The 27,901-nt window shown below is 35.5% G+C and overlaps 4 protein-coding genes and 2 long non-coding RNA genes across 7 annotated transcripts; 4 read left to right on the top strand and 2 right to left on the bottom strand.

The window, feature by feature from the left end:
* The first annotated feature begins 110 nt into the window (after nucleotides 1-110).
* Nucleotides 111-4,067, top strand: LOC105951604 (uncharacterized). Its single transcript, XR_016033195.1, has 4 exons — nucleotides 111-505; nucleotides 1,669-1,880; nucleotides 2,727-2,960; nucleotides 3,728-4,067. It is a non-coding gene; the product is annotated as an uncharacterized LOC105951604 (long non-coding RNA).
* Nucleotides 4,068-5,062: 995 nt separating this feature from the next.
* LOC105951602 (uncharacterized) lies at nucleotides 5,063-8,454 on the bottom strand. Its single transcript, XR_016033194.1, has 6 exons — nucleotides 7,616-8,454; nucleotides 7,355-7,403; nucleotides 6,437-6,515; nucleotides 5,782-5,842; nucleotides 5,541-5,640; nucleotides 5,063-5,353 (listed from the first exon to the last, which is right to left on the bottom strand). It is a non-coding gene; the product is annotated as an uncharacterized LOC105951602 (long non-coding RNA).
* Nucleotides 8,455-8,598: 144 nt separating this feature from the next.
* Nucleotides 8,599-13,007, top strand: MCM6 (minichromosome maintenance (MCM2/3/5) family protein). The gene is made up of 15 exons (XM_088822043.1): nucleotides 8,599-9,324; nucleotides 9,605-9,798; nucleotides 9,895-10,087; nucleotides 10,183-10,257; nucleotides 10,364-10,593; nucleotides 10,697-10,811; nucleotides 10,897-10,971; nucleotides 11,059-11,199; nucleotides 11,302-11,505; nucleotides 11,619-11,780; nucleotides 11,874-11,929; nucleotides 12,039-12,160; nucleotides 12,256-12,384; nucleotides 12,480-12,604; nucleotides 12,739-13,007. Exons 1-15 carry the CDS (start codon nucleotides 8,791-8,793, stop codon nucleotides 12,871-12,873), a joined length of 2,490 nt encoding a protein of 829 aa, XP_088678169.1. The 5' UTR covers nucleotides 8,599-8,790; the 3' UTR covers nucleotides 12,874-13,007.
* A 4,785-nt stretch (nucleotides 13,008-17,792) lies between these two features.
* On the top strand, nucleotides 17,793-18,726 carry LOC105951601 (uncharacterized). Its single transcript, XM_088822051.1, has 3 exons — nucleotides 17,793-17,942; nucleotides 18,047-18,154; nucleotides 18,310-18,726. Exons 1-3 carry the CDS (start codon nucleotides 17,865-17,867, stop codon nucleotides 18,568-18,570), a joined length of 447 nt encoding a protein of 148 aa, XP_088678177.1. The 5' UTR covers nucleotides 17,793-17,864; the 3' UTR covers nucleotides 18,571-18,726.
* Nucleotides 18,727-20,370: 1,644 nt separating this feature from the next.
* On the top strand, nucleotides 20,371-25,448 carry LOC105951548 (putative WRKY transcription factor 65). Of its 2 annotated transcripts, XM_088822048.1 has the most exons (4): nucleotides 20,483-20,638; nucleotides 20,884-21,021; nucleotides 21,103-21,681; nucleotides 25,315-25,448. In XM_088822048.1, exons 1-3 carry the CDS (start codon nucleotides 20,616-20,618, stop codon nucleotides 21,659-21,661), a joined length of 720 nt encoding a protein of 239 aa, XP_088678174.1. In that variant the 5' UTR covers nucleotides 20,483-20,615; the 3' UTR covers nucleotides 21,662-21,681; nucleotides 25,315-25,448. The 2 variants fall into 2 exon arrangements, with proteins under 2 accessions (XP_088678175.1, XP_088678174.1); XM_088822049.1 differs by lacking the exon at nucleotides 25,315-25,448 and having other exon boundaries at nucleotides 20,371-20,638; nucleotides 21,103-21,761.
* On the bottom strand, nucleotides 23,309-25,254 carry LOC105951412 (ras-related protein RABA1c). The gene is made up of 2 exons (XM_012974838.2): nucleotides 24,854-25,254; nucleotides 23,309-23,887 (listed from the first exon to the last, which is right to left on the bottom strand). The coding sequence occupies exons 1-2, from the start codon at nucleotides 25,072-25,074 to the stop codon at nucleotides 23,461-23,463; spliced, it is 648 nt and encodes a 215-aa protein (XP_012830292.1). The 5' UTR covers nucleotides 25,075-25,254; the 3' UTR covers nucleotides 23,309-23,460.
* Nucleotides 25,449-27,901: the final 2,453 nt, after the last annotated feature.

Here is a 27,901-nt window from a genome sequence, read left to right as displayed (position 1 = left end):
AAGTATTAATGGAAACCTCATGGGTCGTTTTAACATAAGGAAACAATAGAGGTACCAAATCCAAAACTTCCATTTTCATTTATAAACACACCAACTGCCAAACCGTAGCCAACACACGTCTCCCACCCCAAACCCTAGCCAACATTCGTCTCCAGTATCTACACTACAACCCCACCCTTCCACCGACGCCGCCGCCGTCGCCGTCGCCGTCGCCGCCGAAACCACCACCGAGTAAATGGATCGCGTCTCGTGAAGTAATCCTCGCAGCAAGTGATCTATCACTTGTTGCGAGGATTTCCACACCAACGAAGAAGATCATGGCAGATGTCGCCATCATCCCGTCGAAGCGCCTCCGCAACAATATCGCCGGATTCTCCACACATCTGATGAATCGCGTCCAAAAGCGCCTGTCCGTGGGATCTCACTCAAGCTGCAGCAGGAGGAGCGCGAGCGGCGTATGGATTTCGTGCCCGACGAGTCCGCCATTAGAGTCGACCGCATCGAGGTTAATTTTTTTCTGGTTATTGTTTTGATTTGGGTGTTTTTTTTTTTTATGTATAATTGAATTTCATTTCCAATTGTTAGTCTGTTGAAAATTTTCGATGTTACTTTCAGTTGATGAATTTTAGTTTGAAGTGAAATTGTTGAGTCACCTACATATTTTTTTTCTGGCCGGATTTATTTCTGAAGTATGAGATTTTGTTAGTTATGATTCAAGAATTGTGATTGTTTCTAGCAATTGGTAAGGGTTTCTATTATTTTTTTTTGTTTCGTGAGGGTGAGGCGTGTGTACCTTTGTATCGGAAATCCATCATTGTGCTATATTACATTGAGGATTCTGCTTCGAGAAAGATTCATTTCGTTGAAATTAGGTTATTCAGCGGAATCATTTGTTGATTAAGGACAAATGTTTAGGTCTAGTTCAAATCTGGAGCTTCTGGCTTTTATCATGTCTTGTGTTGGCCAACTTAAATGCTTCACTTACATTCTGAACTCGACTGCTTCACCTACGTTATGAATCCCCTTTCACATAAAGACAAAACATCGTAAACTCATAGAGATGATGACTGTCAATAGTGGAGAATGTACATACTTATAGTAAGAGCTGAATAGCTACTCAATAGTTGAGAATGCTCACCTGATTTGGTGGATAATGTACATACTTGAGAGTTGTTGAACTGTATAAGTAGATATTCTTCAAAAGATGTTTGATGTTGCACGACTTTTTATGCATGTTGTTTCTTAGAAAATAAATTTTGGGTTTCTTATATATGGCTCGTAAAAGCAATGAAATGTAAATTGCTGTTTCTGATGTTTGGCTCACAAAACTCATTTAGAAAATGATAAACTCTTAATACATCACAAGTCCGTATACATGGGTCTGACACAGAATTATAATTCACTGCCACCGAAGTAAATGTTGAAAATGTCAATCTCAATGCAGCAGCGTGTGACGTGTCTGGCGTCATGCCATGCTATTCATGTGATGTCTTGCAGCAGCACACCAACTCTTTTTGCATTTTGTATTCCCATCGAACTAAAACTAAATTTTGGGCTCTAAAGTGTAAAGATGTAATACCATTTTATTTGCATGTATTAAATTACATTATTCTGTAGTCAATATTCTATACTTATATTTATGCTTACTTGCTTATCGATCCATTTCAGATGGGTGGAAGATCAAACATTATGGACAAACTGTGTTACCGTTTCAATTTCCCAGAGAGACCTGCTGGTTCTTTGAGTCCAGCTTAGAGTGTAAGTTTGTTCCATTACATTGGGCAGGTCGTGATTTTCTGGTGGTAGTCAATTGTGCTGGTGATCCTTTCAAGAAAATGGTTGAAAACATATTGACATTTAGAGGAGTCAGATTTTGAAAGGTTAGTTAACATTATTTTTCCTGCAAACAAATGTTATCTAGGATGGCAATTAATTTGGAAGATCAGTTAAATGCATGTTCTGCAATTTGTTGACTTTTTTTTACGTACACGTGGCAAAATTAATTTGACACTGATATCATCTACATTAAACATACAAGATTTCATTTATAGTAGGCTGGATAGGAAATAAAAATATTCTTATAGTTCTCTTTTTGATATGTATCACCTCATTTAGGATCCATCAATAAAGATCATCTCATTATGCCCCTCTCTGAGCCCAAGTAACATTCAACCACCCTCTGAACCATTGTTTGTGAGTTCATCAATTTAGTCGTATTCGTGACTGTGAATGGTTTGGTCACTTCTTCAACCAAAGCTGCAATAAAGGACATCATAATAAAGTAATAAACCCATACTAAAATTAATCTTAATAATATTTAGACAATACTTGTAAAGTTGCTGAAATGGATGAATTGGATTATGAGTTGATGACTTTTCTTATAAATCTCTCGAATTTATGTGCATTGTTGATTTTGTGAATGACCATAACACACGTACAGATCACAATGCAGCGTGCGATCTGTCTGATTGGCTGGCCTCATGCTGTGCTTTTGCTATTTAAGTGATGTCTTACAGCAGAATATAAGTTTTGAATTAAGAAGTAACCAGCTAATCTTATTATTATCAACTCTGTTTGAATTATGTATTCCCATCGAAGTAAAACTAAATTTTGGGCTCTAAAATGTAAAGATGTAATACCAATTTCTTTGCATGTATTAATTTACATTATTCTGTAGTCATTATTCTATACTTTATTATGCTTACTTTCTTATGGATCCATTTCAGATGGGTGGAAGATCAAACATTATGGACGAGCCGTTTTGCCGTTCCATTTTCCCGGGGAAACCTGCTAGTGCTTTGAGTAAATTTTGGATGCTTAGAGTCCAGCTTGGAGTATAAGTTTGTGCCATTACCTTGCGCAGGTGGTGATTTTTCTGGTGGTAGTCAATTGTGCTGGTGATCCTTTCTAAACAACGGATTGAAAACATATTGCCATTTAGAGGAGTCAGATTTTGAAAGGTTAGTTAATATTATTTTTCCTGCAAACAAATGTTGATCTAGGATGGCAATTAATTTGGAAAATCAGTTAAATGCATGTTTTGAAACTTGTTGACTGATTTTTTACGTATACGTGGGCAAAATTGATGCGACACTGATATCATCTACATTAAACATACAAGATTTCATTTATTAGGTAGGATGAAAAGGAAAAAAGTATTTTCTTATAGTTCTCATTTCAATATGCATCACCTCGTTTAGGATCCATTGAAGATCATCTCAACCATTGTTTGTTAGTTCATCATTTTAGTCATATTCGTAACTGTGAATGGTTTGGTTACTTCAACCAAAGCTGCAACAAAGGACATCATAATAAACCCCCATACTAAAATTAGTCTTAATAATATTTGGACAATACTTGTAAAGTTGTTGCCAAATTGGATTATGAGTTGATGCCTTTTCTTACGAGTCTCTAGATTTTATGGGAATTGTTGATTTTGTGAATGAGCATAAAGCACGTACCGATCACTATGTAGCGTGCGATCTGTCTGATTGGCTGGCCTCATGCCTAGCTATTCAAGTGATGTCTTGGAGCAGAATATAAGTTTTGAATTAGGAAGTAACCTGCTAATCTTATAATTATCAACTCTTTTTGAATTTTTTGTATTCCCATCCAAGTAAAGCATTAAGACGCAATTCCATTTTCTTTGCATGTATTAGTTTAGAGTATTCTGTACTCGTAATTTTGTACTTGATTTATGCTTACATTTTGTATGGATGAATTTCAGATGGTTGGAAGAACAAACGTTAGAAACAGGCTGCTTTGCTCTTCCATTTTCCCCGAGAGACCTGCTGCTGGTTCTTTGATTGCAAAAACACTTGGCCTTTTCATTGCATCTTCGTAGGGAGAAAACGAGATGGATGGGTGAGTTGCGGGGCCATGCAAATAATCATGGTTAAGAATATGAATTGGAAACCAGTAAAAGAAAAATTATAGGTGCATTAACATGTTAGTTCAAAGCTTATAGTTGTTGTAAATGGACATTCTAATACAGCTATTACGGACTTCAAATAGGCCCAATCAACAATAGCCTGCCTGGCCAATAAAGAATCATACAGTAGACCCAACATAGGATCATTCAATTTTAGGCACACTCATGGCCTGTTGAACAATTAAGCTAGGCCCATAAATTGGTCACATCTAGGCTCAAAATTTTTTTCCAGGCCCATTTTAGAAGGAATGAAGGCAAAAATTAAACCCATTACGGCCCAAAAGACGGCTCATTACGTGTTTATACGGGCCGTAAAAGCCCAATTCGCAGTTAACCAATGCCCTGAAAATGCGCAATCTAGGCCCAACCTAAAATTATGCAAGGCCGACAACAATCATAATTTATTCTTGGCCCAATAATAGACAAATTGGATCACTCCAGGCCCATTTCAGACCCTTTACAGGCCGACTTTACGATTAAATCAGGTCGGTATTTAAGGCCCAGAAAAGTATTCATTAGGGCCCATTATGGAATTGACAGCCCAATGTAGGCCCACAACGTGAGCAAAACAGGTCACTGCAGGCCCATTTCAGGTCCAACATGACAAAAAAATCCATTACAGGCCCTAAATCAGATTAATATGGGCCCACTAAAAGTTAAACAAGGCCCAAATAAGGTCCGTTAGTGGGCCTAAATATTCTCACTCTAGGCCCATTTACTAATTAATCAAGGCCCATTAAATAGCTTTTACAGGCCCATTTCATGCGTATTTTTTAATTCATTGAGGCCCAAAAATAAGTGTAGTTAGTGCAGGCCGAATACATACCTAACACGTGCCCAAATATCAGATTAATATGGGCCCACAACACAGTTAAACAAGGCCGAAATAATATCCGTTCGTGGGCCTAAATATGCTGAATCCAGGCCCATTTACTAATTAATTGAGGAATACTTGAGGCCCATTTACTAATTAATTTAAGCCCAGTCCATTTCACATGCCTAAAAATAGGTCCAGTCCAAGTCTAATACAAGCCTATCACATGCTAATTGTGGGCCCAATCACAATTAACAGAGGCCCACTCTAATATTATACAATGCTAATCCCAGGCATAAATTGAATATATGCGTGAATTTACTGAACACTTACTTAAATTTGTGTTGGCCACAAGTCTGGAATAATGTCCCTTTACAATTAAAAGATAAAAGTCCGTTTACACAACAAAAGTCCGTTCGATCACTTTACAAAGTTCCTTTCAGCATTGCATATACAACAAAAGTCCGTTTTATTATTTACAAAGTTTCTTTCATACATACAATCTGGGAGCAAATAAAACTGGAGATGCACCTATTGCATGATCACAAGCCGCCATTAATTTATTCGAACGTATATTCCAGAGATGCACCTTATGCTCCCTTCAACTTCTGCATCAGAATATGACAAATTTGTCAGCTCAAAGCATATTCAAGTCTCTGTTAGACATTTATACACTATCCTAGACTGTATTCATAGAGAAACATAATTTTATCATCGATATTTTACCGTAGAACTGACTCAGAGATGACATGATATAACAACAAAACAATCAACATTAAATATAAGTTACCATACCTTCTCGTTGTGTCACAAACTACTAAGAAGGTTTGAATCCGGCATTAATTGCATATAGAAGTTTTGCCCTCAAAGTGCCAGCACGATTGTATGTTGGAAGCTGTATCAATTACATGGCACCAAATATTAGTTAGATGACAATACATTATAAGTACACAATCAAATCAATGAAAATAGAGATAGGTCATAAGAAATTATGTGACGATATGAATGAACCAGTGTATGGCCTTCCGAATATTACCTTCAATGTATTATAACATGTAGAAGCTGATGGAAGCCCAAAGAGGAACATCACAAAACCCCTACATTTATCGTAAGTTCATAAGTTAGCTCACACTCATGGGATGAGCATTAAGTTTTTCTCCATTTTGTATTCAGAATTTACTCCTACGTATAATATGACATGCAATTTCCTCAAAATTCAGAAAAGATCCTGACGTAAAAGAGTCACATTGATATTAAAGAAGAAACCCAATAAAATATCCCAAGATTGGATTCGGTAAGACTGGCCTAATTTGTTGGCCTCAATAGCGAACAAATAAGGAATTTGATGGCCCTGAATAAACCAGGGATCGATTATGGATAGTAAAAACCGGATGAAGGTGTTTGAACCCAAGCAAAGGTGTTTGAGCCCAAGCAAAGGTGCTTGAGCACAGCTGGCACAAACTAAAGAAACATACAACACTCTCTTGGACCAAGTCCAAAATGTAATCTTGAAGTAATGCCAAAATGTAGAAGCACAAAGAGCTAGGAGGGAAACAAGCTGTTTTCCAAAACGGTATAAGCTGTTTTTCGAACTCTACTAAACTGTACACAGATAGATATCAGATATAAGTAAGTATATATACGGGATTCAGAACAATCAAGAAAATTGATTTTCGGATTCTTTTACTCACATCTCGTACTTTCGACGAGCCTCACTCAGATTTGCTTTATACAGCTCACTGTCTTTAGGCATACTGCTGATATTATTTCCTGCAATATTAATATATCATTCTCAGCCATATGTACTGAGTTGAAATTTAAATTAAAAAAAAAAGGAATAAACAAATATATATATATATATATATATATATATATATATATATATATATATATATATAATGAATATCCAAATTGCAAGATTTGTTCCACTAATTAAAGATAAGTAGGAACCAAACAGAAAGTGGAAAGAAGAAGACGAAAGTGTATCCTTAAAGCCTCGTTTGGTTGGGGAGATTAGTCATGATTAACTAAACAATTAGACTTTGTTTGATGTTTGGCAAACCCAATAATTTTCCGAGTCGACCCGGAAATATTATTTTATCTTGGCTTATAATGCCTTTTAGGGAGATTATTTATTGGACCTTCTTCCACGGTTCGATAATACAATTGGGTTTTCATTAGATTATATAATCTTATCTTGGCAACCAAACAAGGCCTAAAGTCATATCTGACATAAGAATTTTAACAAATAGTTGCCGACGCAACCATTTGTAACAGAAGAACATTGCTCAGCACAGATATACGCACAATAAGATAGGAACTTAAAACAACAACGATTTGTGTCAACTATCTAAAAAAATATGAGATTAAAATCTTGTGTAGTCTTACCTAGCAATCTTAGCATTATACATGATTTGTCAAACAATTTGTAGACTATTTCAGTAAAATAATTCGTAAAGCCTAGCAAACTTTACATCTATACCTGATATGACAAACATATTACTAATTTACTACTATTTCAGCAACAAATAAGTAACATATGTTCAGGCAACAATTACATTAAAATCAAGAAGGTATTAGAGGCAAGATGCCAAGATCAGTGTTCTAACCTCAAAATTTCAAGAGCTCCTTCAGCAAAGCAACTACAGCCTCCTCGGCCTGTACAAAAGAGAGAAAACAATGGATTTTAATTAATAATCAATATTTTGTAGAGTTAATGAACTAGGTTAAAACATGATTCAGAATCACTGTAGCTATCGCATGCATACAACCAGGGCATTTACAGAGAGAAATTTCTAACAATACCCAATCACTGTGACTATCGCTTAATTTACTTCAATTTGTGAGTAAATGGGAAAAATATCTCACACCTTGTGGAGCGGAAACCACAGTAGGGTTCTCATTAATCTCCGAGAATGTCGCCATGTCCGCTACGGTGTAGACGGAGTCAAGTTTGGCGAGATCACTAATTTCACTGAAATCGGATCAGGTATTATTCTGAAGGGTAGGCAACGACGGCGGCAGTGGATTGGGGTGGTGTGTCGGAGGTTTCCATCGATAAGAAGAACAAATCGGAGCGGCTAGGGTTTGAACGGACCAGGGGGCGTCACAATTGGGGTGGTGTGTCGGAGGTTTCCATCGATAAGAAGAAGAAATCGGAGCGGCTAGGGTTTGAACGAACCAGGTATTATTCTGAGACGGAGGCAGCAACGACGGCGGCGGTGGATTTGGGATTTTGGGTGGTGTATCGGAGGTTTCCATCGATAAGAAGAAGAAATGGCAGCGGTTAGGTTTGAACGGACCAGGTGTTATTCTGAGGCGGAGGCAACGACGGCGGTGGTGGATTGAGGTGAAGTATCAGAGGTTTCCATCGATAAGAAGAAGAAATGGCAGCGGTTAGGGTTTGAACGGACCAGGTATTATTCTGAGGCGGAGCCAACGACGGCGGCGGTGGATTGCGGTGGTGTGTCGGAGGTTGACATCTATAAGAAGAAGAAATGGGAGCGGTTAGGGTTTGATCGGACCAGGTATTATTACTCTGAGGCGGAGGCAACGACGGCGGCGGTGGAATGGGGTGGTGTGTCGGAGGTTTCCATCGATTAGAAGAAGAAACGGGAGCGGCTAGGGTTTGAACGGACCAGGTATTATGCTGAGGCGGAGGCAACGACGGCGGCGGTGGATTGCGGTGGTGTGTCGGAGTTCCATCGATAAGAAGAAGAAATGGGAGCGGTTAGGGTTTGAACAGTCTATTTAGTTTGGGATTTTTTTTTTGAATATTTTAAATTAGCGAAAATAATTTATGGATAAAAAATAAATAAGATGGTCAAAGTAAAATTCAACGCTTTAGAAATACGACGACGTTTAACATAGTGTAAACGGCTCGGGGTTGTGTTGGCGGGAAACAATCTCAATTTTCCCGCCAGAGCAGAGATATACAACACTGACCTAGGTTTCCCTCCAGTTATTATACTCCTTCACCAAAACTGAGAGAAAATTGAACCAGTGAAAAAAGCACAGTACAACCTTTGAAGAAGCAAACCGGGAAATGGAGGGTAACGTCGGCGGCGGATATTGGGTGGACGAGAAGGCGGTGCCGGTGGAGAACATATTCCTGGAATTCCTCAAAACCTTCCGACTGGCGGAGGACGGCCGCGGCGGCTACGAGCCCTACTACGAGGCGGAGGTGGAGGCGATGCGGCCGAACGAGTCCAACACAATGTTCATCGATTTCTCGCACGTGATGCGGTTCAACGATGTTCTCCAGAAGGCAATCGCCGACGAATTCATCCGATTCGAGCCTTGCCTGAGGAATGCCTGCAAGAGATTCATCATGGAGCTCAAGCCAACTTTCATCGCCGATGACAACCCTAACAAAGACATCAACGTGGCTTTCTACAACCTCCCCCTTGTTAAGAAATTGAGGGAATTAACCACCACCGAGATCGGGAAGCTTTTGTCGGTCAGCGGCGTCGTCACCCGCACCAGCGAAGTTCGGCCCGAGCTTCTCTACGGCACTTTCAAGTGCCTCGATTGCGGAAACGTCATTCGGAATGTCGAACAGCAATTCAAGTACACTGAGGTTCTTAATTTTCTTTTTCGTAGTATTAACCTTATTTGTTTATATTAGTCTCTTGAAATGAATGAATTGAGTGTAAATTACTACTTGCAACTGTGATTCTGAGGTTCTTAATTTCTTTTGTTTGTTTGTTAATCTCTTGGAATGAATGCTACCGTGTAACCGTGATTCCGTTGAATTCTGGAAAAAAATATTATTGCTACTGTATGAATATAACGACATGATTGAATTGGATTTCTTAACTTATATAGTGTTTGGATACACGTATTATCTTTGCTTGCAGCCAATTATCTGCATGAGTGCAACATGCCAAAACAGGTCAAGGTGGGCATTGCTTCGGCAAGACAGCAAATTTACCGACTGGCAGAGAGTGCGTATGCAGGAGACATCGAAGGAAATACCTGCAGGCTCGCTTCCGAGATCACTTGACGTAATCCTACGTCACGATATTGTTGAACAAGCTAGGGCTGGAGACACGTAAGCACCATTTATTTGCATCGGGATTTTTTTTTTTTTGTTTCACCAGATAGCAGCAGCTCATTCTTTTGTTTGCTTTTTTTCTTTTTCTTGCAGAGTTATATTTACCGGGACTGTGGTTGTTTTACCCGATATTCTAGCATTAGCATCTACAGGGGAGAGAGCAGAGTGCCGTAGAGAATCGTCTAGTAAGAATGCCATGTCTGGTCAAGAAGGTGTCAAAGGGCTTCGTGCGTTGGGAGTGCGAGACCTGAACTATCGGCTTGCCTTCATAGCCAATTCAGTACAGGTTTGTTGCCCCCTTCAACATTGTACATTAACTGTTTGAATCTCGTTTACATTCTTTAAAAACTGGTTTCTTGATTTTTTTTAATCCCTGGTTAGGTGTGCGATGGCAGAAGGGACTCCGATATCAGAAATAGGAGAGATGCTGATGAAGACGATAGCCGACAATTCACTGTAACGACCTTTTTTTTTTCTTTTTTTGTAGTCTGACTATTGCATGGTTAGTTTATGAATAATTAACGAACATTTTTTTCAAATTGTTTCGACTTATTTGGAACAGGCTGAGGACTTGGACGAAATCCAAAGAATGAGAAATACTCCCGACTTCTTCAACAAGCTTGTGGATAGCATTGCACCAACTATTTTCGGTCACCAAGACATTAAACGAGCCATCCTTCTCATGCTTATGGGCGGTGTCCATAAATTTACTCACGAGGGCATCAATTTAAGAGGGGATATTAATGTTTGTATTGTGGGTGATCCCAGTTGTGCAAAGTCGCAATTCCTCAAGTATGTATCTCTTTTTGTGTTTTTCGTGAGTCAGTCGAGTCACACATTGTCTTGTTTCTGTTTATCGTCTAAATATTCGACTGTCCCGTTTATTTTTCTTTAGGTATACAGTGGGCCTAGTTCCAAGATCTGTCTATACATCGGGAAAATCCTCATCTGCTGCTGGTCTTACTGCAACAGTTGCCAAAGAACCAGAAACCGGTGAATTCTGCATCGAGGTATTTTTCTTGATTCTGTTTGTTTCATGTTCGAGTATGTATCGATTAATTGCTTCCGTTTATTATATCTATTAACTGCTCTCAGGCTGGCGCACTGATGCTTGCTGACAATGGCATCTGCTGTATTGACGAGTTTGACAAGATGGATACAAGAGATCAGGTAATTGTAGTTAAATCATATAGTTTAGATACACGAGATCGGGTTATTGTAACTGACTTGTGTTTGAATCAATGGTTTACTTTTAAGGTTGCAATTCATGAAGCTATGGAACAACAAACGATAAGCATAACAAAAGCTGGAATACAAGCAACGTTGAATGCCAGAACATCAATCTTAGCTGCTGCAAATCCCACAGGAGGGCGCTATGACAAGACTAAACCCCTCAAGGTAAGAATGTAACTAACATATGTAATAAATCAGACCAGTTGCATGCATGCATGCTGTTTTCGCATATCGATGAATGCTAATTTTTGTATTATTTTTCAACAGTATAATGTGGCTCTTCCACCAGCCATTCTTTCAAGATTCGACCTCGTATATGTGATGATTGATGACCCAGACGAGCAAACCGATTACCATATTGCCCATCATATTGTGGTAGTTCATCAGAAGCACGAAGATGCACTCTCACCTACATTCACTACCGCACAACTGAAGCGCTACATCTCATACTCGAAAACTCTGAAACCTAAGGTATGCTTGTTTATTTATAATTTATTAACGCGTCTTCACTTTGGCAGAGCTGTAGTCATGATAAGTTGGCAGATGGTCTCATTCATAATATATATATATTTTTTTTAATGCAGCTAAGCCCCGAAGCTAAACAGTTGTTGGTTGAATCTTACGTTTCCCTCCGTAGAGGAGATACGACACCTGGTAGTAGAGTTGCTTATCGAATGACAGTGAGGCAGCTCGAGGCGCTTATCAGGCTTTCGGAAGCACTTGCGCGTTGTCATTTGGACAGTGAGGTGCTTAATTTAATTACCAAGAAAATTTGCAAAAATCTTTACCAAAAAGTTAGCTTCTCTCTGCCAAACTAATCTTATTTCTCATATGGATAGGTGCAAACTCGCCACGTACGTCTTGCTGTGAGATTGCTCAAGACATCGATAATCAAGTAAGAATTTCGTAAAATAATTTTTCCTGCAAGACAAACACACACACACTAGTAATATCTTCTTTTTCCAATAAAAATCATTGTTTCTGTTTGATTATTTGCCTTACAGTGTGGAGTCGAGTGAGATCGATCTTTCGGAGTTTCAGGAAGAGAATAATGATGTTAATGATGATAATGTTTCCGGTGAAGCCGAGACTTTTGCGACACCTCAGCAGAGTTCTGAAAACAAAGGTCAGCAAAAGATTCACTCAAAATAATAAAGTAGAGGTCTTTTAACTTTCTGAATTTACAAATAAACCCTCGTTTATTGTACTGTCGTAATGCAGAAAATGCAGCAGAAGCTTCTCCAAGCAAGCGTGGGAAGAAACTAGTAATAAGCGATGAATACTTTCAAAGGGTTACTCAAGCCCTTGTCATGCGGCTAAGACAACACGAAGACACTCTGACGCAAGGAGGTAATCTTCAATGCATGCATAATTTTCATTATTTCGCACATAAGACGAATGTATGTATGTATATATGTACGTATGACTGAGTTTTGCAAGAACAGGGTTGGCTGGGATGAGACAACGGGATTTGATAAAGTGGTACGTCGACCAGCAGAACGAGAAGAACCAATATAGCTCGCTCGACGAGGCGGCAGCAGAAGTAACGAATTTGAAGGCAATTATTGAGGTAAACAAACATCTCTTCTTGATATAATAGAAACTTACTATATATATATATATATATATATATATATATATATATATATATATATATATATATATATATATATATAATTATGTGTATATATATGATGGATACAGAGTCTCGTACGGAGGGAAGGGTATCTAATAGTTGTGGATGATGGTAAACAAGCAGAAGACGGTGAAAATGCAGCTAAACCTTCGTCGAGAAATGACAGGATTTTGGCAGTGGCACCAAATTATGTCATTGATTGATCGTTTTAGTTGTGTCTTACGCATAGTTTGTATTATTGGCTAATATTTTGTGGTCGCTAAAACTAGTTTTTCTTGCAATGTAAGCATCGTTTGTGCCGACAAATTTTAATTTAAATATATAAATTTTACTCGTATATATATTTGCCGGAAAAAGGTACGTGTTAAAAACACAACAAAAATTTATAATTGCACAATAATTTTAAGACAAGAAATAATATATATATATATATATATATATATATATATATATATATATATATATATATATATATATATATATATATATATATATATATATATATATATATATATATATATATATATATATATATATATATATATATATATATAATAGAGCAGCATTACCTCGTATTATAAAAAGGGGCAGTTATCGATAGGAAATACAGTTTAGTATGCGAGAATTACGGGGCAAATCTCCCTTGGCAATGAGCTAAGCACGTAAGAAACCATGCATTAACATATTTGATTAGCTACTGCCAAAGGAGTAATTACCCAGTAATGCCATCCAAACAATGCATGATATATATATATATATATATATATATATATATATATATATATATATATATGTAATTTGATTATACTGCGTCGTTTCAACTCTCCTTGACCAACTGTTTACATCCCCCCTGTGTTAATTTATAGCTGAGTTGAAAAAATAAATATATTTTATTTTTTTCTACTTGGATATTCGAAGCATATTCTTCTTATGTTCACCAGTCTGAGGAATAAACTGTTTTTTATTAGGAAAAAAAAAAAAAAAAAAACCGAGAGAGAAAGAGAAGCGTAGTTCTACTTTGATCTTTTCCACACGCGTTATATTGCTTCGGAACAAACACGTATACAATGCAATGCAGGTATGTGATGATTAATATCAGTAATTAACAATATATTCAGTTATTATGTCACATGATTATAATTTGCATGATTTTGCTAATAATAATCTTACTTTCGTACGTAAGTAGAAACATAAAGAAGAAGATCGGAATCGAATATCTTCGTGCTCGTGCGAAAGCAAACGGGATCGAATTCCTTGTAAAGCGACACACCACAAAAAAAAAAAAAAAAAAAAAAAAACTCTTCTTTACCTATAATATATAGCATATCCTTATACGAAAAATGTGCTGATCTTGAGGCAAAGGGAAAAATCCCAGTCAAATACTCAAGAAAGCATATGCCATTTTCTCCTACAGCATATCCTTTAAAGTATAAATCCAGGACTGTTTGTGTGTGTGTGTGTGTGTGTGTGTGTGCGCGCGCGCGTATATATATGTGTGAATGCTATGTAGTATTGAAGACAACTGAAGTACATATATACAATGGTGCATATATACTAGGTTAATTTGAGTTAGAAAATTTACTCTGTCGGAGAAGAAATAACAGAGCAATTCTCCTTTGGCAGAGACGACGACATGCGAATGCATACATTTTCTTTGCCAAAGGAGAATTGCCCTGCCATTCATTCTCACAATGCTGCAGGAAATGAAGTATCTTTTTCTTTTTTTTTGGCTAATTAGTTATTTCTTTCAAAATATATTTACTAATTATATCATCACTTAAGTTATATATGTACTAATTTCAATTTCTCTTACAGATAATCTTCTCAATTTGACCATGAGTTCAAGCAAGCAAGCTAATACAATTGTGTCCCAAAATTAATGTTGAGGATGGGCGCGAAAACCGGGCCAAACTTAGTGTTGGCCTACAAAAAATCGAAAAATGGGGCCCGGCCCATGGGCATATGTATATATATATATTTATATGAAAACGTAAATAAATTTTTATTTTTTATTTTGTCGATTTTGGGTCCAAAAAATCTGATTTTCGGAATAATATTTTTCATTCAATTTTCGTTTTTATAAAACAATAAGAAATCTTATGCAAGTCTTAAGGTTATGTGTAAGGTGCTAAAGTGTGAGTTGTATTGTGAGTGATTGTGAGCTTGTAATCCCGATTGATTGTTGATAATGAAGAAGCCGCCATTGTAGTTCCCGTGGATGTAGGATTACACTTATCCAAACTACGTAATCTTGAATGTTCTTCATCTCCGTTTCATTTTTTGGAAAATTACAGTTTGCACCAATTCCAGATTTGGTCCCCCATGTTCACAAAAAATACAGTTGGTCCCTCATGTTTCAATAATATAACAATTTTGGTCATTTCCGTTAATTGACCGCTAGTCTGTCAATTAAGACAATGATGGCACACTCTTGATTCCGTTAGTTTTAACGGCAAAATTGACGGAACGGACTAAAAATGTTGAATTTTGAAATATAGAGGACCAAATGTGTTTTTCTTTTATGAACATGAGGGACCAAATATGAAATTTCTGTAAAGTTGATGGGTGAAAATTTAATTTTCACGGACTTTTTTTTTAGAACAAGATAATGATGCAATTCAAAATTGAAATCCATTGGTCAAGAATTTGGTCAATATCTGTGCTACATTTGAGCAGTGCAGTACTGAAATATATATATAGAGACAAAAGAAAAGGATGGTGAGATTAGATTGAAATAAAATTGAAATATGAGAAAAGAAAGAGTAGACAAGAAAGTGAACTAGACAAAGAAGAGGTTTTATAGGACATACTAAAGAACAAAATCTTATAAGAGTGATTTAAGGAGTTGTGTAACTGCTAACTTCCAATTTGTTTCTCTTCTTCTCTTGTTTTCTTGTGCTATTTTTTCTGCCTGCTTTTTTTATGCATGCCCTCTGAAACAAGAATGACACCGTGTAAGATATATACATATACATACATACATATTTAAATGAAATGTCTTGTCAAGAATATTGTATTTCATTATTCTTGACAACTAAATTAATTAGGATTGACATATTGATTCATAAAATAAATATAAAATAAAGGGTAAATGTAGCCCTGAGGTAAAGGCAGATTACGAGAGAAAAAACTTTCATATTTAAGGTAATTACAATCACCCCCAAAACTATGAATCATCTTACACATTCATTCTTGAGGTTTCAAATTTAGTGGAATCGTTTTGATTATGTGGAATATTCTCCAGTTGTACCTCTTTTACCATATTCAAGCTCCACATTTTGAAACAAGATGGTCATAAGATGTGTCTCTCTTGGCTTATAAATATCAGATTGTGGTGCATCAAAAATTGAATTTCTGCACAAAACGAGTACAAACTAGAGAACATTTCTCTGAATGTAGAAGATTCTGTTTAATTTGCCACCATAAGGGTGAACATGTAAGAAGATTCATAGTGAGGGCCGGAGTAATTGTAATTGCACAAACATGACGAATTTTTTTTTCGTAAGTTGACCTTATCTCAGAGGGTGCCCGTAATTTACTAAATAAATATATAAATAGGATAAAAGTTCACCAGTGACTTTTTGAAAATCGATTGAAAATTGTCATTTAACTACAAATATAAATTAACTGAAAAATATCATTTTTCTTTAAAATAAAATCTTTACTTCATTTGAAGAACCAATTATTAAATTAGATCCAAATATCAATAGGGGCCGGGTGGTCTGATTAATTTATCAGGGCATGTGACTATTGACAGACTCTGGCAAAAGAGTTTTTGAAGGTGCTCGTGATTTTATATTTTGGGCTGTAAAAATTTATTATCTACAAAGTGTACGTATATTTATTTATTTACATATATATATATATATATATATATATATATATATATATATATATATATATATATATATATATACACAGCATGCAGTACTAGACTACATAAATTCTGACCAGTCTCAGTCTTTAATTTTGCCCCATACTTCATTTCGTACGTTATATATCACATGCATGGAAATTATTACAGTATATATCCCTACAAAAAAAAAAATTATAATAATTACAGTAATAGGTACAAAATGAGGCCCTACGGTAATTAGGGTTCTTACCCTATGCCTATTGATTGATGCTTTTGGTGCCTGCAATTTGGCCTCTATATATAGTACTGCTTTTGGTGACATTGACTCATCTCTTTAATTTCAGATGTTCTAATTGGTTACTATTAAACTCCAATGTTTTTTTTTACAACAAAAGCATCCTATGCATGCAACTGCCACAACCCTCTCTCTCTCTAAACAATAATTTGTTAAATCTTAAATATGATTATCGCAAGTAATTGTTAATTAATCAACACGCGGCCGTATTATTTTCTGAAAGGTAAATAAGAGTGTTTTGAAATCTGGACCGGACCGGCTAGTTCAACCGGTCAAAACGGCGAACCATTCTCTTTGTCGGTCCGGTTTAACCGTGATATTGGAAAATTGAATTTTTTTGCCCCAAAATTGGAAATGTGAGTAATAAGTTAATGGGAAAAACAATATGTTGTATTTACTATAAAAATTATGTACAACTAAAATTAAAAAAAAAAAATGAAAAATCAGTTGGACCCCAGTTGAACCTATCCAACCATGACCCAATAATTTTTCCCGAGTCAGTGTTTGGTCCGCTTTTCAAAATATTGTTAAATATTATCAAAAAAATGGTTACATAGTAGGATAACTTATTATTTGTATTGAATTAACCAATCCATTGACGGTTGACCACAATTAGTCAATTATAAGCCTAATTAACCTAAGATAGACATATGTATTAACCTTAAATTTTGTTTTGTTTAAGCAGCCTGATTGATCAATCGCAATCATTATACAATTGATTAGTAGTGATAATGAAAGTTGCTTTTCAAATTTATGGTACATAATAATTTTAGAATGATGACAAAAAACATCATGTCAGTACGTATCTCGACATTCTCGTGACCCCCCATGCACCCCCCCCACCCCCCAACCCCCCCCCCCCCCCCCCAACCCCACCCCCCACCCCACCCCTCAAAGGCCAAAACCCTATTCACCATGCACCCTTTTTCAGCTTCTATAAAAAGCATGCTCCCCATAAAGAAAATATCTCTAACATTCAACATTATTACAATATAGTCACACAATTCATAACTCTCTCTCTCACACACACACACACAGTTGAGATGGCATCAAAATTGCAAAGAAGAATGGCACTGCGCAGAAAGCTTCACATCTTGAAAACCTTAACCAAATCAAAATCAGTAATGATATGCCATGCATGCATGGTTTTAGTTTCTTGTTCTTTCTCTCTCTAGATTACTATATAAAGAAACTTTCTAATTACACATGCATTTGTTTTGTGAAGGTGACAAGAAGCTCCATTATCATGGATGCTTTTCTTTACATCTATAGATTGAAACTCCAAGTTGAAGCAATCAAGAGAGAGTACCAAAGCCTCATTAACCATATCCAAGTAAATATTCTCTCTCGATTCCGCGTTATTTCATATTAGTGGCGGAGCCAGCACAAAGCAATTAATTAACAGGGGGTCATGGCCCCCCACTGTTTGTAAAAAAGATAGATTTTTTTATGAAATTTTGTGTTTTTTGGTTTATGTAATGGTGACAGGAAGTGAAAGTGGAGAAGATTGGGACGACGGGATATCTGGCGGTGACGGTGACGTGCAAGAAATTAGGCGATGAAGAAATGGTGGGGCCGATAATGGAGGTCTTTGAGAAAATGAATGTGAATGTTGTGCAAGTTAGGGTTTCCTCGCAACACTTTTTTGGGATGGAAGCCATTGTTGAAGACAATATTGATGCTGCAGTCTTGAACCAAGCTATTCTCCGCGTTGTGCAAACTCAAACTCAGAAGATAGGGCTCGACTAGGTAGTGTATAACCTTAAAACGACGTCGTGTTTTCGTGGAAGGTTGTAAAATTAGGTCACTTTCATTTTGAATTAAGTTGAAAAACTTGAGAGAGTGACTCTAAGCAAAAACAATGAATGAAAAAGACAAGGCAAAAGCATGTTTGTGGTCAACTTACTATTTGTGTTTCTTGTTAGTTATTTTAGTTAAAAACCAACTGGACTTCTTAGAGTGCTGCGTTTGGATTCAAGGATTTGAAATAAATGAAATTAGACTGAATCCAAATACAATGATTTGAAATTACTCCAATTCAAAAGAGATTTGAAATCCACAAAATACGCTTAAAAAAACATTTATAACGAGATCTAAGAATCTGAAATTTCCAACTCAATCCAAACAACTTTAACAGATTTGTTATTATGAATTTGAAGTCCCTCACTCAAATGTTTCCATTCAAATGCACCCTAAAAGAATGAATTTATTGCAAATAGTATCTATTCATTATATGGAATTAAAAAGAAAAAAAAAATTACCCCATACTATTTTATTACAATAAAATATCATAAGTTGTGGTAATTTAATATAAATATATGTGAATATGTTCCCAAGAAATTTACACTAGCCAATAGAAATTTGTTTGGACCATACCATAATACAAAACCATTATCCTGCTACATTCATTATAACTACCTAACAAGTAACATTAATAAATTCTGTTGTTTTATTGTAATATATAATATATAAAAGTGTGAAAGTCAGAGGAGAAGAAAATAAAAAGGAATACTAAAAGCACGTTTTTTCTTCATTCACGAAAGTCGCATTTAAGTTAATAAAGTAATTAATAATCAATGGCCATTTTGCGTCCTTTTTTGTCGGATCACTACTCGGAAAGAAGAGCCATTTAACCCGTTTTATAGATACTACACAGGATGATCTCGAGCCATTGATCTGCACATAGTAACACACTTCACTGTGTATGTATATTAGTGTACAGTTAGTTATATAGATCTATGGTTTAAACTTTAAATAAATCCGATATTTGTTACACCAGATATATCATCTCATAGACTCATTTAACCGATACGTCATTAACACGGATCTTATAGATAATATATGATATAAGATCCGTGTTATTAATTGCATATTGTATATTTGTACATTGAATTATAATTTATTTATTTTAATATTTATATGGAAGAAATTAGAAAGTAGCTTCAAATGGGCTTGGGCCATTACGTAAGTTTGAGATAGTGGGCCTGGAAAAGTTAATCTACTTATTATTTAGGTCTATTTACAAAACAAACCCCTCATTTTTTCCTATAATTAAATACACCCCTTGTAATTTGCAGATTCCTTACATTAACGCCCTGGAAAGGGGGTGGATGTAAAAAAATTACAAACTGCAGGGGTCGAATATAATTTAAAAAAGAAAAAGGTTTTTTTTTGTAATTACACTCTACCTCAGGGAGGTGGTTGTGATTTATCCAACTACAATTACATAACGTGAATACATATAACTAAGAAAAGCATCAACATATATTTCGTATGCATATTCTAAGAAGTAAGAAAATATATAAGTCATTAATAAGTATGAACAATATTAAATAAGTGGAGCTTTAATAATTATCATAAGATATACATTAATTAAAATGAAATAAATAATAATCTGATCAGTACTACAACAGAAGAGAGATGCTCTTTCAATATAAATCACATCATTGAAATAGTAGTTAGTAATAACAGCACACTAATCAAGATTAAGGTCCCTTTCACATTGTCATAAAATACAATTAAACTTTGTATTTTATTCAACATTTGCTTGCACGTCCTCTATTATTTATTCTATATTCTAATTCACCAATACACATCTCTCTCTCTCTCTCTCTCTCTCTCTCTCTCTCTCTCTCTCTCTCTCTCTCTTCGATCGGACGACTATATTAAAACTCACTACCCAATCCTCTCTCTCTCTCTCTCTCTCTCTCTCTCTCTCTCTCTCTCTCTCTCTCTCTCTCTCTCTCTCTCACACACACACAAAAACATAGAGAAGAAGGTGATTGATCATACTAATGTCGAAAGATTCCAAGAGAAGGTAATCATCAATTACTTTCAAATTTATTTGAATCCATATATTATTATTTGTGTATACATATATATATATATATATATCTACAATTCTATATCTATGTGTGTGTGAATTCTGTGTGTGTTCATTAAATTTTTGTCAAGTTTTGAAGAAGGCGAATTTTTTTAGGGTTTTGATCATTTGCTGGTTTCATGCATAAAGGTTAAATAATTAGTTAATAATTTTTTTTAATTATAATTTACTTATTTTAGAGAAGCAATACAGAAGAGAGTGGTATCAGTGCCATTTAAAGACAGGCTGAAAGGTGATCAGATCACTTCTCCACCGTCCGATTCATGGTCCTGGAGAAAATACGGACAGAAACCCATCAAAGGTTCTCCATACCCCAGGTACGTAATTAATTAACATTAATCTTAATCTTGTTTAATTTAGATCTAATTAATTAAATAATTGTAATTAAAATCTTGCAGAGGTTATTACAAGTGTAGTAGCTCAAAGGGATGCCCGGCAAGAAAACAAGTGGAGAGAAGTAGAGTGGACCCCACCATGCTAGTGCTGACGTATACTTCTCAGCACAACCACACTTCGCCGCCTTCTAGAAATAACCACCACCGCACGGCGGCGGCGGCTGCGGCTACTTCAGCTTCAGAAGAAGAGATGGAGGAGGAAGTAGAAGTAGAAGAAAAACCAATGAATTTAATTTCAGAGGATAAATTAATTACGAATATTAATTGTGAAGTGCCGCAATTAATTAATTCCGGCGAATTCGGATGGTTTAGTGATTTCGAGTCGACGTTTAATTACACGGTGATAGAGAGTCCAGCTTTAATGGAGGACAGAATTACTACTGATAATGAATTGGCTATGATTTTCACCATGAGAGAAGAAGAAGACGACGAGTCTCTTTTCGCCGGTCTTGGTGAGTTGCCGGAGTGTTCGGCGGTGCTCCGTCGTGGGGTGGTGCAAAGAGAGGTGGAGCAACGGCGGTGCAGTTTGCCGACCACCCATTTGTCTTCTTCTCCCATATGAACCGATTCTTGATTGTAAAGGTAAAAATTAATTTCATAAATTTATGTAATTTAATTAATTGTTTTTTTAAATAATAATTAACTGTTTGTTAATTGGTGAATTGATGTCATAAATCGTGTTTTTTTTACCAATTTAATATTTCACGAACTTGCAACTAATCATTAAAAAATTAAAAAAAAAAAAAAAATCTGGCTTCACTCAATGGGGAAATCTGACTAAGACGAAAAGTCAAATTTAGAGACAAAGTTGACTTTTGATCAAGATTCCCATGTTCTCCATTGAAATTTACACACATGATCTTAGAGTTTCGTTTGGGGTAAACTTATTTTAAAAAGTTGATAAGTTTATCAATAAACTATTTTAAGAGAAGATAAATTGTTATGGTTTTTTAGAATTAATTTTTAATGTGTTTGGATAATAAATTTATAAGTTATTTTTACTCATTCCAAAATCTTAAATAAAAAAAAAAATTGGGGGTAGAAGCAATGTTGTTAGAATTGAACCGAACCGACAGGTCGGATCGGTTCGACCGTGACCTGACAATAAAGCGGTCCGGTCTAACATCTAAAACTAGAAAAATCGAAAACCGGGATTAAATGACCAAAATCTGGTTCGACCGGGTAAAACCCGAGAACCGACGAGTCAGTCAAGGAACCCGGTTTTCGGCCAAAACGTCTTGAATCACCGTTGAGTTGGTTCTTTGTGGCTAGATTTGAGAAAACCTTCACAAACTTAGTAGTGGGTGGCCGGATCTAGTCATGAGTGGTTGAAGGATTGTGGGATGTGATCATGGGTGATCGAATAGGGGTGGCCGATTGCCGGATTTGAAGAATAAAATATGGAAAAATATAGAGTATAAAATATAGTAAAAAGTGAGGTGAAGTAGATAAACGTGAAAATAATAACTAGAAAATTAAAAATATAAAGAAAATAATATTTTTTAGAACATTAAAATTACTAAAATAATGGCAAATTAAAGAAAATCAAAAACCCGGTTGAACCGATTCGACCCTATAAACTCATGACCCAAATAGTTGTCCGGTTCTATAGCCGGTCCGGTTCTGAAAACATTGGGTAGAAGTATTTTTTGTTTTAATCTTTTTTGCTCTCTATTAGCTTACTTCTTGAATTTTTAAGATTATGTTTAAAAATAAAATTATCAAACACATTAAAAACTTTCTTTTTAACACCTTATAAATTTAGTCAAACAACCTCTGAATCGAACTTGTTTTTGTTGTTGGCTAACCGAGAACAACGTTGTACTTGAACACCGTCAATAATAGAAGTTACTAGAACATCAAAGTCAATAATATAGGCTACAATTGGCTTTAATACTAGGGACCAAAAAAAAAAGTATTATTTCACCAAAAATATTCATATTTATTTTCCATTTTGTCTCCAAAATCATTTCAATCATATACAGTGTTCTAAAGTTAATCAAATTATATAAAGACGCACTCAACAACAATATGACATCCTTAATTTTTAACACCTAATTCATTACATCATCATTTATTGACAACACTCAATCCTATATTATTATATATTATCCATTGTACCTACAGCATGAATTATTCAAGGATTAAGTAATGTAACCATGATTAATGCATCTTCCAATCACTGCTAAGCAAGTTTTAGGCTCACTAATTCTCAAACCATCATTTTTTTTAATAATATAATAATGCTCAAAAGAGAAGCTAACAAAAAGATAATTTTTGAATCACAAACATTCAATCCAAAACCTACTTTAAAAAAAAAACCCAATAGAAATAAAGAATGTTAATCAATATAAAACTAACCTAAGAAGAGCAACACCCAGCCCCCTTCATAGCAGAAACATCCCGTCCGACATCGAGTTTCTCCCCCTTTTTCGGAACATCTGATTCTTCTCCCTTCTCCATCGTCTTTTTGCTGACAATACGATTGATCTGTGCAAGAACTTCCGTGAAAGCAGTGTCCACATTAGTAGCTTCTAGAGCGGAAGTTTCCATAAAGTAGAGAGATTCCTTCTCGGCGAAAGATGTGCCGTCCTCTGTCGAGACAGCCACCAAATGTCGAAGATCGGCTTTGTTTCCTATGAGCATGACGACAATGTTTGGATCGGTGTGGTTTCTTAACTCAGTTAGCCACCTTTCGATGCTTTCGAATGTGGAGTGCCTTGTGACATCATAAACGAGCAAAGCCCCCACAGCACCACGGTAATAGGCACTGGTTATTGCACGGTACCTAAAAAAAATAAAGATAAAAATGACAAACTCGACATTCTTGATATAATAATCTTGTAAGAAACAAATGCTACTGAAAGGGAAGAAAAGGATTGTTTGAAATGTTATCTTAGGCTCATTCATAATGGGAGTATAAAAGTTGACCCTTTAGTCGCCACACCGATTTATATAATCATTGAATCAAGGTCGATTCTGCAGAATTTTCTCATACCTACTTTTATCCTTGAAACAAGTTACTTCAAGAAATGCAAAGAAAATATCCAGTCTATAACGCTACTATATGGAAATAACATGCAACGAGCAAGAAAATTCAGCTTGACTGTGTCCTCGTAAGAGCTAACGTTACTTTAGGCAGGGGCACTGAGGAATGTATATTTCCTCGTAATTCTGTCAGCATAAACACGCGAGAATATGGCTGTTTCCCAAAAACAGAACAACACTCTTAAGATGGCCTTTTAAGTTGTATAATCTTTATTCCATGCGATCTCAACTGGATAGATAACTCGCAATCATGTTTGAATCAATTGCAGAACGCGTTCGTAAATCAATGCGAAAACGGTAACCAATAAATCATGCAACACCGGGGAAATGTGAGTGTGTTAATGAGTTGGATCTAATCTACTACGCCTAATAGCAAGCATTTGTAGGTCAAAATTGATCTAATCTACTGCCTAATAGCATGCACTGCTAGGTCAAAATTGATCTAATATACTACTTCTAAATAGCAAGCAATTCTAGGTCAAAATTGATCAAATCAAATAAGCCTAATAGCAAGCATTTCTAGGGAAAAATTGAAAAACCCATCGCTGCATCGCATATTTTTTTCAGATCTCTCCTACTCAATCCTCATTCCTCTACAAAAACTTTAACTTCTTCAAAAACACAAATCCTAAAACCCAATTCTCTGTAACCGAAGCCAAAACAAAAACCCTAGATCAGAAAATTGATGGGAAGAAAAAAAAATCACCTCTCTTGGCCGGCAGTATCCCAAATCTGAGCCTTGATAACTTTACCTTCAACGGGCAAACTCCTGGTGGCAAACTCAACTCCGATGGTGGATTTGGACTCGAGGCTGAACTCATTTCTGGTGAATCGTGACAGCAAGTTAGTTTTGCCCACACCTGAGTCGCCAATCAAAACCAGCTTGAAGAGATAGTCGTATTCGTCTTCTGCTTTGTACCCCGCCATTACTGTTTACACTCCACCAAAAACTCCACTGATTTTGCACTGAATTGAAAGAATCGGATTCCAGTATTTAAGAACCCTAAAATTTAAAATTGAGGAAAGAAAAAGGTGGTGGGAATTGGGGAAAAGCGTAATGGGGATTTAGAATATTCTCTCTTTATTACTTGTGTGAGTGCAAAAGGTGTTTGATTTCTGTTCTTTCTTCATTTTTTAATTTTTTTTTTTTTTTTTTTTGAAACGCAGGAGCGGGGAAAATCCAATTGGGCTGATTAATTTCTCTATTTGGTTCATTAGGGCACGCATTTTTCGGAGCTTCCGTTTAACCAATTCGGGCCGCACTTCGGCCCATTTATTAAGCCCAATTTAATATTATCTACAATCTATTATTTAGTATTTATTTAAATATAATAAGTCCCATATTTTTTGATATAAATTATATTGAAACTAAATTAATAATTGGACTATGCCGTGGAAGAATAATTACTAGACTAAATAATCAGAATATAAAATCGAATGCCGACAGAAAAAAGCACAAATAATTGTCTTTTTTTCTGCAAGAAGCCAATACACATGTGGACAAGAAACGAGTCCCACAAAATATCACTTATCAACTGTTGCTAGGTCGAGTTTCCCACACATAGTTGTATGATTGAATTGGTGTATTAATCCTAGAAATATGTAAAAAAACATTTCATGTAAGTTGTTTTTCTGAATAAATATTTTAATTCCCTCAATTTATTTATTTATTTATTAATTTTCTTCCAAAATTATATATTAATACACTCCAAAACAACCAAACAAGTAAGTTGTGGGCAAAAAATAGCACATGTAACTCCTAATTCAACACATGAAAAATTGCAAATGTTGTGTCCTAAAACTTCTTATCATGCTACCCACGTCCCACTCTATTATTGCATTCTACCAGCCAAAAATATACTTATATACATACATATACATATACTTATATATATATATATATACATATATATTTTATATATGTATAATGCATATATATATGTGTGTGTGTCATCTCCTTGTCAAATACCCCACCACAATCTGAGCTGATGAGAAGCCCTTTTTCATCCATTGTATTATTATTTCATCGACACATTACTTTTTTCACTTTTGTTCATTTTATAACTTTATAATATATTTATTTTTCAAATAAATTAATAAATAAATTCAAGAAAATGTCCATCTCTGAAACCTCATCTTCATCACCCGATCATCATCAACAAATACTCGCTTCACTCTCTCCGACAAGAAAAATTCAATTCGTGTCGAAATCCGTGTCGGAGAGGCTCCTGTCGAAATTCTACGATGTGTCGGAGTTCGACTTCGATTACACGCAGAGCGGGATTTGGTCACCACCGATTCAACGAAGCGCGTTTCTGAATTCGCCCGGAGAGATTTCGGATAAACACGACATGGCCGAGAAGCTCAGAACCGCTCTTGCAAGACATACCCGAAGAAAACGCCGTCGCCTTTCATTTAATGTACGTATATTTATGTATGTATATATATTTTTTTCTCAATTTATTGTATTATAAAATAGTTAATCAATCTGTTGGGGAAAAAATATAAAATTTGAAAAATAAATAAAAAAGGAGAAAGTATAGTGTATATATATAGTAACATGCCTTTATAAGTTTGTATCTAGCTAAATTTCTTTTAGTGTATGTTCGGTTTCAGTTTCGGTTTCGATTTCGGTTGCTTATGGATTGTAGATTATTGTGCAGGCGTGCTTGTGTTCTCCGAAGAGATTCTGAAAATAGAACCAGAAAATTCAACGACTTAACTGTATTTAATTAATTTGTACCATGACTCTTTAATTTCATTTGTATAAATTTTATATATATATATAGAAGAGATGTATGTATTGTTTATGGGTGTGAACAATTGTTTTTTATCTTCCTGCACTTCAAATTTGTTTGGAAACTGTAAAATGTTAGTATTAATTATTTATTTAACCGTGTAAAAAAATATAAATTATTTATATAAAAACAAATGAAGAAAGCAGGCAGGTAGTCTTTCAATGCATTTGAATTCAGGTACAAATGAATGCAATAAATTTGAGGATCCTACAATATTGTGTAGCAGCCTGCATTATTATTATTATATAAAAATGGCATGTGAGTTGCTGTATTAATTATTACAACACCACATATGTATAAATTCCATTTCATTAAAGTTTTTGAATGTGACTCGGAGGAATATTAATTGTCACCTCAAATATATGTGTATATATATATTGTGATATGATCAGAAAGTACTCATATTGATATAGCTAGTCATATATATTGCAGTCAAAGTTTGTGTCAATACAATTATCACATTTTAAATAAAAATTGCATTGACATAGGTCCCTTTTTAAAATAATTACAGAAAACCTTCATATATTTTTTTGTGAAATTCTGGATTAAACTGGACATAAATCGACTGCGTTGTTTACGTATAGTTGATTAAAATAATAAAGTGTATATTATGCATAAAAACAATAAATCGACCATAGAAAAACATAGTTGATTTATTAATCGACTATAGTCGATTACGTAAACTGTCACATAACAATATAATACTAAAATATGTGGCATAAAAACTGGAGTATATCGAACGGATGGGAGAAGTTTTGCCACGCGATGCGATCGCGGGACCGTAGAGGAGGAAGTTGCCGGTATATGAGAGGAAAGGTTGTTTCAATCCGACGATGAGGTGTTTTGATGTACAAACACCTCAACATCGGTGGATGTTTTCGATAATATGCAGTCAGTGTCACCTCAATGCCGATGAAGGTATTTGATGTCCAGATCTCGCTGGTGATCGTCGGGGT

The sequence above is a fragment of the Erythranthe guttata genome, chromosome 8 (assembly GCF_056151865.1).
Source record: "Erythranthe guttata isolate IM_541 chromosome 8, IM_541, whole genome shotgun sequence".
Lineage (NCBI taxonomy): Eukaryota > Viridiplantae > Streptophyta > Magnoliopsida > Lamiales > Phrymaceae > Erythranthe > Erythranthe guttata.
Note: the sequence above shows the minus strand (reverse complement) of the source record. Positions and strands in the feature narration are given on the sequence as shown.

Coding starts and splice junctions, on each gene's coding strand:
- MCM6 (XM_088822043.1), top strand. CDS start 8,791: ATGGAGGGTAACGTCGGCGGCGGATATTGGGTGGACGAGAAGGCGGTG. Junction 11,781..11,873: donor GTTGTCATTTGGACAGTGAG/GTGCTTAATTTA, acceptor TCATATGGATAG/GTGCAAACTCGCCACGTACG. Junction 12,605..12,738: donor ATTTGAAGGCAATTATTGAG/GTAAACAAACAT, acceptor TGATGGATACAG/AGTCTCGTACGGAGGGAAGG.
- LOC105951601 (XM_088822051.1), top strand. CDS start 17,865: ATGGCATCAAAATTGCAAAGAAGAATGGCACTGCGCAGAAAGCTTCAC. Junction 17,943..18,046: donor CCTTAACCAAATCAAAATCA/GTAATGATATGC, acceptor TGTTTTGTGAAG/GTGACAAGAAGCTCCATTAT. Junction 18,155..18,309: donor GCCTCATTAACCATATCCAA/GTAAATATTCTC, acceptor TAATGGTGACAG/GAAGTGAAAGTGGAGAAGAT.
- LOC105951548 (XM_088822048.1), top strand. CDS start 20,616: ATGTCGAAAGATTCCAAGAGAAG. Junction 20,639..20,883: donor TCGAAAGATTCCAAGAGAAG/GTAATCATCAAT, acceptor TACTTATTTTAG/AGAAGCAATACAGAAGAGAG. Junction 21,022..21,102: donor AAAGGTTCTCCATACCCCAG/GTACGTAATTAA, acceptor AAAATCTTGCAG/AGGTTATTACAAGTGTAGTA.
- LOC105951412 (XM_012974838.2), bottom strand. CDS start 25,074: ATGGCGGGGTACAAAGCAGAAGACGAATACGACTATCTCTTCAAGCTG. Junction 23,888..24,853: donor GATACTGCCGGCCAAGAGAG/GTGATTTTTTTT, acceptor TATTTTTTTTAG/GTACCGTGCAATAACCAGTG.